Consider the following 18,220-nt stretch of genomic DNA (forward strand, 5'->3'; position numbering starts at 1 on the left):
TGTGTGTGTGTGTGTGTGTGTGTGTGTGTGTGTGTGTGTGTGTGTGTACGTGGGGTGTGTATAAACTCATCATTACATCCTTGTGAAACAACCACTGTTTCCAATCAATGCCCGTCAGTGCAGCACAGTGATGATTAAACCACAGTCATGACCTCATCACCTCGAGGGATGGCTGGGAAAACTCTGCCAGATCAATGGAAGTTTTATTCACCCATAAATCACCATCAGCGATACAACACACACTCGTGCAGTGCGGTTAGACCCCGTGAATGGGGAAGTAAATCTGTGAGTCAGTGCATCACTGTGCTTGTTAGAGCCAAGCGACATGTCATAATGCTCATATACAAATGTATAGGATTTCCATAAACCTACACACAGATGTGAGGCACATGCAGACGTTGGCATCAGAGGACTTTGACTCAGTTTTAGGTGACGGTAAAGTGAAACACAGATTAGCCTGTAATGTGTGCTTTCCAGGTGCCCTGCAGCCGGCCGCTCCCCAAATCCTGTTAACAAACAACAAGTCAAAGCCTGAAGACAATCAGCACTCCGCCCCATGGGGAGTGAGGCTAATGTGACACGGAGCCTTGTGATGTGGATTGTCACGTCTGTGAGAGTGATCACCCTGAATGTAAAACCATGCTATCCTGCCGGAGTTTATTTTCACACACCACTGATAATTAGATAGACATGTCACTTAATCAGTTAATGGAATCCCAAATGTGAATGTATCTCAACACAGAGCTGGATTATGGTGATGCGTGACCCTTCACACAGTTGTCATTGTGTTTAGGGCTTCTGGCTTGAATTAACATTTACTGAGAGGTATTTGATGGTAATGCTGTAAAAAAAAAAAATGGTTCCAAGTTGTTTTATTTTGTACCACATAAATGAGTGCAAGACTTTAAGGAAAGTTTTCTTTTCTACTGCATCTTTAAAGAAAAGAAATACATTTCAAGAGTTATTGGTCAGTTGTTGTGTAACTGCAGCTCAGCAAGGTGTCAGGTGAAACTTAAACTTTCAGAATAAAAAGCTAATTTAAATAGCAACTTTGGAATATACAGGCTCATTAGTGTAATGTGGACTGCTGATGCCTCATAGCTTCGGCTAAACTTTATAGATTTTTGCAGTGTAGACTTTCCCCCCCTCATCTCTTACACTTTACGGCCAGTATGGAGAGAAGGAATGCAAGTTTGTCCAATATTCACTCTCCTTTAAATTCTGTGTTTGGTCTCCACCAACTCCTGGTGGAAATATTTTGTATTTTTAGCTGCTTAAGTTAATGTTCCACTATGTTCACCAGCTATGTCTGTCTGCCATTTGGTGCAGGGCAGGTATAGTGTTTTATGGGAGCTTTTTTGCTGAAAACAGCCCGTTGCATCTCTAACCAACGCTGATGAGAGCAGTGAGACTGAACCAGACATGAGTTCAAACTTGCTGCCAAGTAATTTGTCTAATTAGCGATCTACTGTACATACATATAGCCATTTGATCCATTGTTAATATCAATTAATATTGATTATTGCCGCTTTAACGTACTTGCATTGCTCTTTTTCCACATGTTTTAGCTTTCCTTACAGCTCCTTATAACCTCTGCCAAGGGGCCTGGACTCCTCGCCCCTGACCTAATACCACTTCCATCTCATATCATCCCCAGCATGCTCTAATTGAAATAGCCTGAAATAGCCCAAGGACTGCCCCTGTGTGATCTATTCAGTAAGAGGTGAAGGTCTACAACAACACACTAAGATGTACAGCGACAGGTCTTTAATCCTCACTCCTTGTCGTGTGAGAGTGACGGCAGACTAATTAAAATATCTGAGACCACAGAGCTAATTAATAACAGAGATAAGTCCCCTCCAGAAAACTTTCATACCACAGGGACTCAGAGGCCTTTCAAACTCATTTCAGATTCTAATTTCAAAAGAAAAAGACCTGTGGCAACATTTTTGTACTTGGTTTGGATGCACTGTTTGTAGCCTCCTGACCTTGAATTAATTACTCTATTTTCATAGTTTGTATTTCCACTCATCCTCTGTTGCAACATGTGTGTTTTGATTTATGACTGATTCAGATGGTGGGAGATGCCCATTCATCATTTCAGTAGCATCAGAGCACGGGGTGAATAAAATGCCTTCCAAAGCCATCTTGTGATTAGACTGCACACGCTATAAAAACCACAATTATGGGTTAGGGCGTGCATGGCAGCTATAGATATGCCATTAGGGTTTAAAATTGTTACTCATTATACAAATAAAGTCAATTAAGGGTTGTTATGTAAATTGATTCCTCTGTGTTATCGAGTCCTCTAACAAGAGTTGAACACAGCAGCTCCTCTTGCCTGTGTTACCTGAGCCGTTCAGCATGTGGTCTTCACAGGTCCCATAATCGTGTCCATGTTGATTTGTTTTCTTAAAGAAAGGGAGTAACAGTTCATTCTTGACCTTGGAAATGCTAGTTTGACAAAATAAAAGTAAGCCTAATAATCAGTTTGGGGTCCTTGAAACATAGTCCACACATTTGTCTTACATCGTTTTATTAACTTCATACTTGGGGACTTTTCCTGATTTTATGAAAAATGCTTATAAACACCCTCTGCTAGAGGAATTATTTCTTTTTGGGGTCTCAGCTGTTTGACTGAAAAGTAAAGCTTTAGACCTCTCTGCGATTTAATTGACCACAAACATAATGTAACACCACTATGTACTGTATCATAACACACATTCTATTTTGTTTGTGAATAACCTTTTGGCCTCCAAAAGCAATTTGTGAATGCATCGCCCATATAATGCTTGAAAGTTTGAGCAAAGTTTGTAAAGAACATTTCATGGGCTTCATTTTGCGCATTTAGTCCACAGTGAAAATAAATGGGAAAGACTGAGATGAGTGGCAGCTGTCCTGGATCAGATACAAACCAAGTGTATCACAGTTGTGACTTCAAAAGGATGCTGGATCAATCTGATGGGTGGCAACAATATGGAGGACTAGAGGAAAAAACAGCTGCATTGATTAAGTTGATTTTCTTCTGACTTTATGTTTGCTAAAAAGGTTGAAAGACTGGAGTAGAGTTCTGCATCTGCAGTGAGACGCTTTGTCCAATGGAGGGCAGCAGACCTACATCCAACCTTTATAGAGTGCTGGCAGTTCCTCAGATGTTGTCATAGCTCAGGTGAGCTAGAGACTCCACACTGAGGTGAAAGTGCTGTGAAATGTGCAGGGTATGTGTCATTATATACACAGGAAAAACTGGAATTGCCGATGGTAAATTTATGGGAGTGTGCATAAAAAGTAAACACGTTAAAACATGTGATTGTATTTAGATTTGTGTCAGAACATGTTTTATTGCATACATATATAACATAGCTTCACAATTCTGAAAGCGACATGAATAGAATGCACAAACAGCAAGCGGGGGATTTTCTGTTGACATCTTGCTGGATGAGAATTCAGTATTGTTCAAACTGAAAGAATGAAGACAAAAGCCTGTTGTCTCGCGTCAAATGCCATTATATTCATCAAGGAAGCAGGAGCGGTCTGGAGAGAAACTGATAGACATTGTGCCGTACACTTTTTCAACCAAACTGATTACAAAATGAAAAAAAAAATAGAGCAAGAGAACACATGATGTGCAGAAAACAGAAAGAAGAAGTAGAAAATAAAAAAAAAGAGATAGAGAGTAGAAGACACAGGGTCTTTCATCGAGCCCACAATGCCAGCCTTTCATGCGTGGAATTTGGCCATCATTAATAATACATACAGCTCTGTCCAGTGCGGTACAGTTGACTGCTGGGGGTTAAAGTTGAGGGTTGAGAGTCACAGTAACCATCATCATCACAGAGAAGAGCCTGACAATCTCACTTCCTCACTGAAGCTGATTGAGGGTACTTCATAATAATGAGAAATGCTGTAAGCGAGTGTGTTGTTGTCATGGTTTGCAGCTCGAAGGCTGCCTCGGGAGGCTGCAGCAGTTTTGTAAAGTCCTCAGGCAGATGTGAATATTCTTGTCGTACCCAGAGGACATTCTGGGGAGTGTGATGTCCACGGTTCAGTGTTGTGTCCAAAGAGAAATGGCAGAATCCCAGCAGCAATGTAATTACTGCTGCTGCTAACACAATGGAAGCAATTCATCCATTAAGATAGGAGGTGTGTGTGTGTGTGTGTGTGTGTGTGTGTGTGTGTCTGTGCATGCACTCATCCTTACACTCCACACACTCTCTCACGCTATCTGTGCTAAATAGGAATTGGAATTGTAAAGTCTGAGGTCCACTGGGATTTTTCACGGAAGACCTCAAATTGACACAAAAGAAGTGTCTGACTCCTCACTTGATATAAGACTGCCTATCGCCATGGCAGGAAGTGCTTGGGTGAAATTGTGGCCATGTCCCCACTAATAGGAAAATGTTTGCGTTAAATACTGTTGAATTTCTTTTTAAGCTAAAGGAATAGTTTAATATTTATGCTTATTTGATTTACTGGAGAGAGTCAGTTTAAAAAGATCGACACCACACTCATGTCTTCGGACTAAAAATGAAGTTACGGAGAGAAAACAATTACATTAGCATAAAGACCGGTAGCAGAGGGAAACAGCTAGCCCTCAGACTAAGAGGAAATCCACCTTCCAGCACATCTAAAGCTAATCAATTACCACAATATATCTAATTTGTTAAATACGTACTAATAGTAAAGTGTAAAAATGATGATGCAGTGTTACAGGGGATTTTGTAATGGACTATTTATCGGCTGGGTGCAGTGACCCCCTGGAGTGTTGTCTTCAAGGTTCATACTAATCTAAAATAGCCTTTTCCTGCTCCAGCTTCATACGGAATGGACAAACAGTGTCAAACTTCTTATCAGCAAGAAAGCTAATATGTGTATTTCCCAAAATGTTGAACTTTGCCTTTAATGGTTTGCGAGTAAACGACAAAGTAGTTACAATTCTAACTAATCCTAGTTTACAATCCTAACTCAAGGACTTCCCAGCCATTTCAGGAGGTATTGACAGTGTTACATGGTCTTCATCAGTGGATATAGTTTGCGTTGAGAGCTAAGTTGCTGCCATGATTTTATCCATAGCACATAAGCGCTTTTAGCTTTTTCCGAGAGGCTCTCAACCCTTTCACATATACTTCATCATGAAGATTGTGTGAAAAAAGTACATTACCGCCATCATCGCAGTAAAAGAATACAATTAATGGAGTAACACTTTGATTGTGTCATCTTCAGCTCTGTCTATGATGAGTTGCATTTATCTTACAATAATCCTTTTTCACAGTAGACATTTTGACTTGAAAAGCAGGTGTTTAACTTCGCTCTGTTCTGTTCCATTCATTTCATTTTAAAAAGCGTTTTTAGGAAAAACAAAAAACACTTATATTTAAATTGAATCCACATTAGAGAGGACTTGACCTTAAACCCGCTGTCAGCCAATAAAACCTTGCATCGGTCCAGTATCGGTGATTCACGGTGCAGCCACCCACCGCTGTCTGCAGCAGGATCGATATTCTTTTGATCCGTAAGTTCATGTTGTGTGAGATCAGCAGGCTGCAGCAACAGGTACTCAGGCCTGCTGGACCCAGAAAAAAGAGGACTGGGCTCGCCTGAGACCCGCTCAGTGAACCCTGTTGATGACCACTCAATCATGAACACAGTCAGTCAGCTAAGTTTAGCAGGGAATCCAGGACACACGGATCAGCTTACAGACACTCACACAAGCATTACAACACACACATGCATAAGCAGCAGAGGGGAATCCCAAACAGAGGAATCAAAAGTTGGGTACAAAAACTGTTACAAGCAGTGCAGAGCAAAATCGTTGACAGGCTAACTGTTGTCTGAAGCACTTTTCTCTTAACCGTCAAACTTTGTGTGTTCAGGAGAGTTAAGCTGTTGTGGTCAGCAGCAAGTTTCACAATTACAGTATATTCCCCTTCAATGATCCACAGCATCGCTTCCACTTCATTTTAACCACATCCCCATTCTGCCTCTCGGTCTGACACAGTCCATTGAGAGAGACACAACCCCGACAGACAAGATATTACCAGGACACCTGCGCAAGGTGAGTGTGTGTGTATGTGTGTGTCTATATGTGTGTGTGTTGCCATTTTTCACCTCACCTAACACGGACCATTAATCATTCGCAGCCATTCGGTAGCGTCTACACTCACACACAGGCGCCGCTTATAGTCTACGCAGACATCTATAAACACACACACACACACACACACACTGAACTGAAAGGATTAATAGGGTGAGGCAACCAAGCATGACAGGATAATAGAATCCAAACAACAAGGCTGAAGAGGAAGAAAAAAGGAGAAATGGAAAGACGAGGCGTCTGGAGAGAGAGCCGACTCATCACTGGAGGAGGTCGGGGAAGGGCAGGTGAATTTATGGTGGAGAGCGAGAGGTCCGAGATGGAATTGGAAAAGCGAAGTACGTTTTGAAAGTGGAAAAATACAAATTTTGTCCGGTTGTCTTTTTTTTTTCTTTGATTAACTCTCACACTATAGATGTGCATAGCTGTTGGTGCAGCAGTTTTAGAGGGCAAAATGTCTTGTCAGCTATTTCCCTGAGAGGAGAATGCACTCCACTGCTGATCATGGCTTTCTGCTAATGGATAATGAAGGCGTGTGTGCATGTGCAGCGTGTGGATGCATCTGTGTGTGGCCTCGTCAGTATTTGTGAATGTGCGTGTGTGTGTTTCAGTAGAATTAAAAGACAGTAGCCAACGGTTCACATAGAGAAAATACATTTAAAAAAATGTGATGTTAAATGTAAAGTAAAAACAGTGAAAATAATATTTTTTTGGTTCATGTTATGAACCATCTTCTACTTTACTGACTGATTTCATTTGTGTACCGGGAAGCTGTCACAATCGTATCTTGATTTAGATCTAATGGGAAACGATCGGACCTTCTTTTGGACTTTCCACTCCAAACATACCAAAACCAACAATGGAGCAGCAATTAAATAACTAAACACCGGAGAGTCACCTGCTCAGCATGCAAGGTGTATCTGATTCTTGATAATGCAGCTTTACCTGCAGTGGATCATTAACACATCACATGCCAGAACAGGAAGTACAACACATGAGTGTATACGGATACTGTGTCACTGCTCTTATGGTGGAATCTACAGCACACACACACATTCAGTACGGGGAGGGGGAAAGTGACAAAACAATGGAGGCACAGAAAAAGGACTTTGAAGTGCTTAACTTTGAAGTAGCTAAACCACAGTTACAAAGGCAAAGTTAAATGCCAATTAGCACCATGTGTCAGCATTAAAAGAGATTCGCTATCGGTGCTTTTTCATGTGATTTTTGAAAGCTACAGTTGTTAATTAGATTGTGAAGGAATTTTAAGCCCTCCACTAATATTTTGAAACTTAATCAGTTTTGTAATGTATAAAATAAGTCTGCATTAAAGTTCTAAGTGATAGCAACATTTTGACTTTTCTACCATGCAGTTGACCCCTCCAGTATGTAACAAAGCATTTAGTTCAATGTCAGGCCCTTCAGAATCACATTTCTGTTCTATGGTGTATACAGCAGCCACAAACATGCTAAGCTGCACAGGAAGTGATTATTTTTTGTTGAAAATCATTTTTTCTTTAAATCGTTACCATTCCTTATGATTTACCCAAACCACCGTGAACTGGACGTATTAGGATGAATACGTATTTATTGTCCAATGTCATCAAAAGTTCAACACACTGTCGTTACGGATTCTGACCCTCTGTCCAGCATGCTGCTATCGTTCCAAATGGATACATAGAACTTCAGTGAATGTCTGCACAAATACGTGTGAATTAAGTTATTTCACAAAACTCCCTCACATTCCACTCCACATGCAGAAGTAAACGTTCATGGCATATGTTGTGAACATCCATCAGTAATTTCAATCTGTAAATTCGAAAAGAGAAAAAGATGATTACAAAATGTTTGTGTCTTCACAGCTGCTCATGTAAGCGGGTTGAATAATCATAAGCACTTTCTGTATAGGTATATATGAGTTCTGACCTTTTCTGCTTCCGTTTCACTCTACAGAGCAGGTCAGTGAAATACAAGCAGTGCCACACACGTTTGATTTATACAGTGTCTGAACTGTGTGCTGTGTATGGTACTGGTACAATAGGGGTAAAATAAAAATAAAAGTATAAATAAGTTACAAAAACAGTCCAGACTCATATTTCCCTGTATTGATTCACTTTTGTGTAAATTACACCACCAAGGTCATCTTAATCTTTAGGGCCACTGAGAACACAAGGACTTGAACAAAGGTAACATATTCAAATTACATATTATCAAATTACAAATTTGGTTGACTTTTTTGGCTCAAAAATATTATCTAGAAATGCCAATAAAATAAAACATAACTGGAGCAGTTCATTTAGAAATTGGTAAAATGGACTCATGACCCTTAAATATATAAAATCCTGGCTAAATCCCTTTTATTAAAGGCCCTGGACATTTATTTTCAGCTTGTTACTATGATTTGTCTTTTGAATCCTACATGAAAACAACATTTTCAGTCACAGATCTTTTTTTTTTTTTTGAAGATTGAATTTCCTGGGATTTGTTTACACTCCGGGCTCTTCTCACTTGTTTGAGGAGGGCGGTGCTCAACTGGAAAGAGATGATGTCATGTGTCTTCTGTGCACCAATCAAGTTTTTACAGTTGTTGGTTGTTTGGTCACTGTCAATCAAATCCGATCAAACCAGTTGTTGAGCTCTTAATAAATAATAACTTCATACAGTTTTAGGCAGATTGTTGCTTGTTAGTCGTATACGTTTGATTTAAATAGAGAAAGATTTTAAAGATTTGAGGCCAAGTTTTCAGGGGCTTTAATGTTTCGAGAGGCCATACAGTAGTCTGATTGCCCTGCAGAGTCATGTACTGGCCAAGACATATGGCATTCAATCAATTACTAAGCTTCTATAAAGGTTTCCTTATGATCCTCTACCATTTTAAGATAATAAAGGATCCATACTGATAAAACTCAAGAGATAAATCAGCTTTTAATAAAAATGAATCTTCATGGTAGCTTGTAGTTCATGGTGTAGGAGTCCCACGAGGCTTATGTCTATCCCACCACACATAGCTTGACAGCAAACCAACAGTGGTGAGGGGGAGTGAACCTGCGAAGGCGAAAGTCAATACTTCCCTTTCCTTAGATGGCATATATGGTTATGTTTGTTCAATATTTCCATTTTTCACCTGCTGTATATATAGAGATGCCTACACACCGCTTGTTGCAAAGCTCTTGTTCCCTTTCGCTTTTGTACACACAAGCTTTTTCCCTCTCTCTGTAACACACACTGACACACTGTGAAAATGGTGCAGTGGATGTATTCTGCCGGTGTATAAACTTTGGTCTTCAGAGATTTGTCATCCACCCCGCAGCAGGATAGCGGGCAGACTGACGGGTTGCCAGCTAATAAAAGCATTGGACTTTCAGTGGCGCGCGTAGCTCGATCTTCACCCTTTACAGTACTTTCATAACTTGCAGACGGGCTGCAGGCAGAGAAAAGCTCCAAACTAGAACTATGTATTTTTTATTTTTAGTTACTGTTTTATTCTAACTTAAATTTGAGTGGATCTTGTTTCAGAAGGTACAAATATTTCTAGAAACCATTTAATATTTCGGCCTCATGATCAATGGTCCTTCGTCTTTCACTTAGATTGCAGAAGCCTGCGCAGTAATTGGTGTGATCTGCCAAACCTGCTACATTAAGATTAAGGTTTGTTTACCTTTTACATCAACAAATTTCTCTCTATTTACTATTGTGACCTTAATCCATTTTTCTTCCTCCCGCATCCTTCACTAGCACCTGTATATGCTGTATGTATACTGCACAGAACAGCATGTGCCCGTTTATTTTTAGCTCTACTCTTTCTTCTTCAGTACTTTCTTTCTCCTGCAGCTTTTTTTATATGCCTACAGCACATGCGGTGTCGCCGTAGTTCTCAGCCTCTTGTGCTCACACCTAGCCTTATCTCGTCCCTTCCCTATCCTCTCAAGCAGCGAGCAACCTGTAATTTAACCTCAGCTCATTTCAGAGCTTTCACTTCTTATCTCATAACTTTTATCTACAGGCCAGCTCGTCTGCGCTCTGGCGATGCTCTTGTCACTCTGTTGGCAAAACTGACATTCTGATATCTAAACTGCAAACAGCATTAGCTTTACTTAACACATATACCGTTATCAGTACAACACCAACCACTTTTAGACTTTCGCACATCTTCCTCTCACATCCAGGTCAAACTTTTAACCCCATGTAATCACAGACCCTGGTTTGTGGATGTCAACCAGTAAGCCAATAACTCAAGTTGATCGTGGATGCAGATCTACAAACACAAAAGAAAGGATGGTCATTGTTAAGATTATCCAATTCAACTGAAATAAATAAAAAAATACTTCAGAACTTGCTTATATTTACTCGCTTCTGACATATATTTGGCTTTTGTGTTATTTTTGTCTGGTAAATTGCATTTAGTTGCTCTTGGGTTTGTTACAATTCTACTTCATGTTAGATGTTCTCATTGCAAAACTAAGAGCTAAAAATAAATCTTATTTACTTACACATGTTACACCCAGTGGGAAAAGAGGTATTTAGAATCCTTACTAAAAGTAAAAGTAGCAAGATCACAATGTAAAAAAACTCTGCTAAGGTTTGGAGAGCAGGACAGGCAGGCTGCAATGAAGGTACCTTTAATAAATATTGAGTTTAATAAAACCGTTTTATGGGGACACAGTCCAAAAGGCAGCCAGGTACAACTAGCAGAAACCAGGAAACCCCAAAGTCCTTGCAGCAACAACAACAACAAACTGACAAAGAATAAAGGAACTGGTTAGTGAGTGACTAATGGGGAAGTTGTAGCAGGTGAGCAGGAGGTCTGGTGACTGCAGGGCTTAACGAGGGACACGTGAAACTCATTAGGGCGGGGCACGCAGTCAAAACTGGCGGGAAAACACACATAAACAGGAAGTGAAGTGATCTGAAACAGTAGGAGAGGTGAGTAACAAAATAAAACAGGAAACAAACGTGATTTTATTAATGACATGAATCAAACTGATCCAAACAAAGAATAAAAAAAAGCAAGAGCAGGGCACGTTACAAAATCCACATTTGATTTTTTTTGCTTGTCAGTATTATCAGAAAAAATGTAAAAATACTCACTACTCACTAGAAATAATATTTCTTTGTACAATCAACACTTGAAAGGATGAAGGCACTTTCAAATGGTGGTACATCATCTGAAAGCTGGGAACCTGAAGATTAATGCAGCTCAGCACTGTGTGTCAATTGCTTCAAGTAATAAATTAGAAATAAACATTAATTAATTAATTCAAATACACACTTTTTGAACAGGTGAAAATAATATACTGCACTATATATAAATACTACTACATTTATACTGCATGCAAAAAACTGCATGGTTTAAGCCAGATTGATTCATAATAAAGTGGCCATGTCTGTCTTCAGAAATTGCCATTCCAGTTTTCCTTCGGCAAAATTTACCCTAACTTTAGTGCGTTATTTAGCCCCCTTCTCGACAAGCTAGCATGACATGGTGCCAATGAATTAATTTGGTCGTCTTCTTATGATGCCAGTACCTATAAGACTACAATCTTTTAAAGACAGTATGTTGGCCGGGATCCCGCAGGATCTTATAACAATGCATCATATTTATATGTTTTAAAAGCATATTCTGCAAATTAAATAATAGATTTAGCTTCCAAATACATTTAGTGGAGTAAAATGTATATTATTTAACCATGAAATAAATCTAAATACTGAAGTACAAGAACATTTATATTGTTCTCTCGGGTACTTCAGTAAATGTATTTATTTGCTTTCCACCAATGGTTGCAAATTCATAAAATATTAAGAATGTAACACACAAACAAGGAAGACAGATTTGAGTTTAAACACATTCATGGTCATGGATACATACTCATCTGTATGGTCTAATAAAACACTCCATGTCGTCCCACCTTAACAATCATGTTCAGTAGCGATAATGTGTTGTCTTGAAGCCTTTTTCATCAAATCTGCTAAATTAAGTCATTACTCTGTTTGACTATTAATATGTGTGTGTGTGTGTGTGTGTGTGCACAACTGCATGCACTCCCTCACCTTTCGCATCTGGTGGATGCCATGATAGGAGCAAGTAAACACATGTTAACATCAGAGCGTAGCAGTAGCACAGTGTTGTAACCAAGAGTTACTTAACAAAATATTTCCCTGAAGTGTTTACTTAATTGCTTAATGCGGAAAACATGTACCTCGTTGTGTGACATCTTCTGAAAAACTGCATCAAATTGTATACAAACACTGTACCTCCCTCCCTCAAGTGTTATCTTCAATATAAAATCTGAAACTAAAGCCTGATAAGGTTACAGGTCATTGCATGATTCATTATGATGCAGCAGCAACTCTAGTCATCAGAGTTTATATTTCCTTGTGTGACCTTTGCAGCATTGTCAAATGATGTCAGTGTGTTCACTAAATTGTGCAGCAAAACAACAGCACAGCATGCACTCACACTGTCCCATGAGTGTTTATGGGTTGCTCACCAAAGACCAAAACGCTGAAATTTTGATCATGTTTGGGTTTCGTGTGGTTCGTTTTTGGCTCAAGCAGCCGGTGCCCCTGTGAGGAAAGTATAGGTGTGCCAGGTCCCGTTGTAAATCTCCAGGAACAAAGCTCAGTATTTCAGTTTAGCAGTCTTGACTGTGATTCCCCCGTGGGCCCCCCCCTGCCACCAACAGCGTCCTCGGGAAAAACACCCACAATCTTTGTTCTCCACAGCTGCCGTTACTCTTCACACTCGACTCTTCCTTCTGTTTCTTCCCAGCGCTTATACAAACAGTATTCCCTTGAAGGTAGTGAAATACAGTGAAGAAAAGGCTTTTTTTCTAATTCTAGATTGAGAATAAAGAACGGAGGTTGTGAGAGAAAATAGGTGAAAGGTGGCATAGAAGGGAGGGAGGAGATACTGGCACGCATCCCAACTTTCTGCAAGTCAAGATTTGACACTCAAACGCACTGGCGTTGGCTCGAGATCTGGTGCTGGCTGAATCTCAACTTGCTTTCATCTGATCACGTGTACATGGAGCACAGAGGATATATATACATACACATATACATACATATTAACATGCCCATGTGCATGTCACGGTGCCTTTTGATGATGAAACCTCAACCAATGACCAACAAACAGATATTATGGCAATAACAGCCACTTACTCAAATAAGTTCTCCGTTGCCTTCGGGCTCCCTAACACACAGAGACACGCTCACACACTCACACACACACACACACACACACACACACACACACACACACACACACTCGTTTGCCAAGTCCAGCTATGCAGTTTGCACCTCAGAGCCAGGAAATCAAAAGCCGTTTGTATTCGGGCCCTGTTTGGAGGAAGAGGGTTGGTCGGTTTCCTGTGCCCACAATGGCACGCAGCCCTGGGGTCCTGGCGACAGCCTCTCACCCCTGTCTACATCAATAACTCCACACCATTGTGACGGGCACAAAAGCTGTCTTAGGATAAGCCAGGAGAAAAAGGTGCCACTCTTTATTCCTCCCTCGTCCCGTCGCTTCCTCCTGGCTGTGTTGGGAAATAAATTCAACAGGAGCGCGGAGAGAGAGAGGAGGAGCAGCGAGAGGACGGATCTCTGCAGGAACGTCTCCACAACCAAAAGTGTTTGTTCACTCAGCGTCACAGTGCACACATTTAGCTAAGGACACATGCAGCTGGCACAAAGAAGGAGACGTAAATGCTTCAAATCATAGCCTTAAAATGACCCACCATCTTGAAAGAATTATGCAAGTCTTATTACATCGTCTGGCACATTTTAAATATAAAAATTTATTGACAAAGATACACGTGGCCCCAAATATCCTGTACAGTCACTTCCTTTCTTGACAATAGCTGACCACATTACAGATTAACAAATGTATTAGTACAGACATCAAACACCTATACGCAGTCCAGGGTGAAACACACACTCCACAATCATTTCTCCACAGTGATTACAACAGATGCAAAAGAGAAATGATTATCTGTCAAAACAAGGACATAGTGCAGTATTTACTTTGAGGTATCGCATTCAAAACAAGTCTTCAATATGTTGGAGTCACAAAGCAGGTGATTGAGTGTGTGTGTGTGTGTGTTATGCTCATTAGCGAGACATTATTTATTCCCTATGGAGCTATAAACACTAGTTGTAACCGGCTGTGGATAGTGTTTCACTGATGGCATTTGATAGTGGGCTCATGCACTTAAGGTCTGGATTAGTGACACCGACTGGAACACTTAACAACACAAACTGGAAATCTGGAACGTCACAACATCCTGTACAGCACACCGCCCCAAAAAAAACATTCATCGTAGTATTATTTACACAAAAATACTGTATGTATTATCTTCTCTTTTTTTCTGTAAGGAACATGTTAACAAGGGGAGAAAGGTCGTGGTAACAGAGCCATTGCGGACCTTAACGTCAGAGCCGTCAAAAAATGATAAACTAATCGACCACATTCCTCGCCCAGTCCATACTAGATGGAGAAAGAAATGAGGAGTGATAGGTGGCCCTCTGAGCAGAGAGTCCCCTCATAGTGCATTACAATGTCTGCACGGCACATCCATGCAGCAATCTCAGGTTCAGTGCATTTACTTTTTCCCTCTAAAAGCCATCGCAGGCACACCTCCTTAACCACAAGCTCTCCTGCTTAATAGCTATTGATCAAGCACCAGCTGGGTGGCTAGAGGAGGTGCAATCTGTTCTCAGTCCCGGTTTTTTTTCCTCTAGAACAAATTGATGAGCAGGACATCACAGCTTGTAGGGACACCTATTTCCCGCAGCTTGTTCATTTTGTCCAAAGGTGTAAGGAACTCCGGCTACTCGACAAGAATGAAGAGTGATGGCTCTAACATTTAGAGTAAAACACGTGTACATGACGATACAGTACGATAGCTTATCAACAACGACAGGCTGCGATGGTTATCACAGGGTTAAATTAAGTATTTATCCTACAGCTCTATAAGCCATCAATCATTAAGTTTTACACACAGCCTTCAGTCCACACAGTGCATTTATTTAATCAATACATAGTCCACATTGTTTTCTAAGCCAACATGGATCCGCACCTGTGACAAAGTGCCCTGTCACAGCCTCCGGTCCCCATTCTCCACATACTCTGCCAGGCTGTTGAGAGCCGTCTCCTCGCTCTTGGACTGAAGGACATTGTCCCCCTTCCTGGAGGTCTTTTTAGTGGCCCGTGACAGCTTCCTCCTGAAGTTATCTCCAGCTAGGAAGTAAAGAATAGGATCCACACAGCTATTGAGGCTGGCCAGCCCCCGCGTCACCTGGTAGGTGGCGTAGACGCGGTTATTAAAATCACACATGTCAGGGCCCTGGAAGTACAGCCTGGCCCTCATGTTAAGGTTCTTCATCACGTGGAAAGGCAGGTAGGAGACGGCGAAGACTGCCAGCACTATGATAACCAGGTGGATGGATTTCTGCCGCAGGGGCGCGTTGTTCATATCATTGCAGATCAACGCTTTGACAATCATGCCATAGCAACAAAATATGATAATGAAGGGGATGCAGAACCCAAACACAGTCAAAGTCATGCTGTAGATAAAATAACCAGGCAACTCATCCTCAGTGGTGGTGTCATAACAAGTGGTTGCGTTACGCTTCAAGCCAGTCCTGGAATAATAAAGGATGGGGGAGATGGCTATAACAACCACTGACCACACCAACGCGCTGGTAATAACCGCATTTTTCTTCTTCAGTCTGCCCAGAGACTTGAGCGGGTGCACAACCCCGGTGTACCTGTGAACACTGATGCAGGTCAGAAACAAAATGCTCCCGTAAAGATTCACATGGAATATAAAACGCTGCAGTCGGCACAGAACATCCCCGAAGATCCAGTCCGTTTTGTTGAAGTAGTAGAAGATGAGGAAGGGCAGAGAGAGCACATAGCAGAAGTCAGCCAGCGCCAGGTTAAACATGTAGACGGAGATGCTGCTCCAGGGTCTCATGTGGCACACGAACATCCAAATAGCCAGGCTGTTGCCCACCAGCCCCGTGATGAAGACCATGATGTAAACAATGGGCAGGTAGTAGAACTGGAAACCTGTCCTGGTGAGGGAACATCCTCTTGTGTGATTGTGAAGGTCAGTTACATTCAGCAGAGAGGTCAAGTTCAGCTCCGTGGTCATGGTGTCAGGGGCAGAGGCAGGTCCTTTTACTGCGTGAGAGGGATGGACAGATGAGGAAATATTTCATGTCTAAGCGTATATTTGGTATTAAAGTGCTGTCTTAAACACACAATAACAGGTTAAATATATAAGTGACCTGTTCCTATATGCTATAAATGTTTGTTTTCGAATTTTAAACGACGTTTGCATTCAAAACCAGTCGTGCAAAGACTCGACGCTTAACGCTCCAAACTTATTTTTTTGCGGAACGCCTACGCATAGTCCGACAAACACTTGTGCACACACAGAAAGAGAGAGAGGGGTTTCAAACGTATTACAACACTCACCGCTGAGATAGACATGTATTCCACATTCCTATAGCCGTCACAGCTGCAAAGATTCCAGTCACCACGCAGCTGGGGCGTTACGAGCTGTCAGGTGTTTTCATTCAGCCCCCCCAACTGTGTTGGGAACTGTTTTAAAGTTGCAATATCCTTCAGGTTTGCGCAGACACTTCAAGGAGAGTATAGTCTGCCGTCGGTTCGTCACGCGGTGCGACGACTTCCCACAGCAGCAGCAGTGGGACGCAACAGAGACAGCTGCAGGCTCTGGCACGAAGAGCAGGATTTGCGAGCGGGGTCCGTAAAGGGAGAGGAAGCTCTTGTGCGCTATGGAGAGGGGAGGTGCGCACTAGGCAAAGCACTGCGCAGCTTCCCGTCTCAAAGCGCGCTCTTTCTGTTCCTCCCTCCTATCATTGGAGCATTATCAGATCTGACCCGCCGGCACGAGCGGGATATTCGTATAGAAATGTAGATACTCATATGTTTAGCCAGGCAGAGTACATTTTTGCTCTGGTTAGGCATATATAGAGAGTAAATATGATTAAAACATCGCAACAAATTTGCCATCCCTGTCTAACCAGAAGAACATTTGGTTTCAAACTATGTGGGTTTTGTGCAACACAGTAATGATATTAGGCTTATAATATACAGATTTACCAAAAGGTTAAGTAATGACATTAGTCTCTTTTCAATTGGACATTACAAGGGAAACGAGACATTTTCCCCCAAATCACAGTGAGAATAATGATTTGGAAATGCAGTGCGAGTGTTACCGCAGTGTGTGGAAAACAAACCATGATCATTTAAATGGGAAGTGGGCAGAGCTATAAGGGTTAGGGCGTCATTGCAATTCATATTTTGCATGAAATACCCTTTGACAATAATGAAGACTCAGGAGGAGTCATTGATTAAAAAAAAACGGCAGAAGGTTAGATAGGGCAGAAGCATAAAAACAATAAATTGCTGTTGTCTACATCGAGGTGGTCATTTGTATCCCCTAAAAGGCTAAGACAGACAACTGGATGTGTCTGACACAGCCAAGGGCAAAGCAGACTCTGGCAGCAGTGAGAGGGAGGATGGTGATGATGAAGAATAGTGAAGGGATGAGGCAGTGGAGAGAGAGAGAGCCAAAGGTTAAGTTAATTATGCTGTGATGCCAAACATTTAAAAAGCCAAGACTCAAGCAATAATCTAACGGATGTTATTAATGGACAGAGAAGTAATGTCCACTCTTGGATTTGGTAGATATAAGTTATGATTCATCAGGTGAGATGTAATTTGGTGGCTTTTTCGTGCCATTAAACTCCTTCCCAATTCTTTTTTTTTCTTTTCGAAACAACAAAGCATGTCAGGGAAGCAACATACATCATACATAGGTTTTTTTGGCATTTGCTGCTATCCCAGCAAAACACAAACATGGCAACACTTTATTTCCCAGGTGCTGTAGTTTCCTAATAATAAGGATATTGTCACATAACAATCATTTCTTAAAAAGGTTCCGGGAAAGGATGTGTAGGAAAATGGGTGCATCATTCTGGTTGACTTTCAATCATTCATTCAACATTCATTCCAATTGATCGTAGCATATCAGAGAGAGTCTTAAAGCAGTTGTTTCAAGAAAATTCCAATGGAAACCATTAACTTCTTAT

At 41.2% G+C, this 18,220-nt stretch overlaps 1 protein-coding gene across 1 annotated transcript; it reads right to left on the reverse strand.

Moving 5' to 3' along the window:
- Positions 1-13,865: 13,865 nt before the first annotated feature.
- p2ry1 (purinergic receptor P2Y1) lies at positions 13,866-16,907 on the reverse strand. Its single transcript, XM_031861126.1, has 2 exons — positions 16,578-16,907; positions 13,866-16,280 (listed from the first exon to the last, which is right to left on the reverse strand). Exon 2 carries the CDS (start codon positions 16,249-16,251, stop codon positions 15,190-15,192), a length of 1,062 nt encoding a protein of 353 aa, XP_031716986.1. The 5' UTR covers positions 16,252-16,280; positions 16,578-16,907; the 3' UTR covers positions 13,866-15,189.
- Positions 16,908-18,220: the final 1,313 nt, after the last annotated feature.

The sequence above is a fragment of the Anarrhichthys ocellatus genome, unplaced genomic scaffold (genome assembly GCF_004355925.1).
Source record: "Anarrhichthys ocellatus isolate YVR2014 unplaced genomic scaffold, GSC_Weel_1.0 scaffold24, whole genome shotgun sequence".
NCBI lineage: Eukaryota > Metazoa > Chordata > Actinopteri > Perciformes > Anarhichadidae > Anarrhichthys > Anarrhichthys ocellatus.

What these genes read in the sequence shown, in the direction of transcription:
- p2ry1 (XM_031861126.1), bottom strand. Translation starts at nt 16,251, where the DNA reads ATGACCACGGAGCTGAACTTGACCTCTCTGCTGAATGTAACTGACCTT.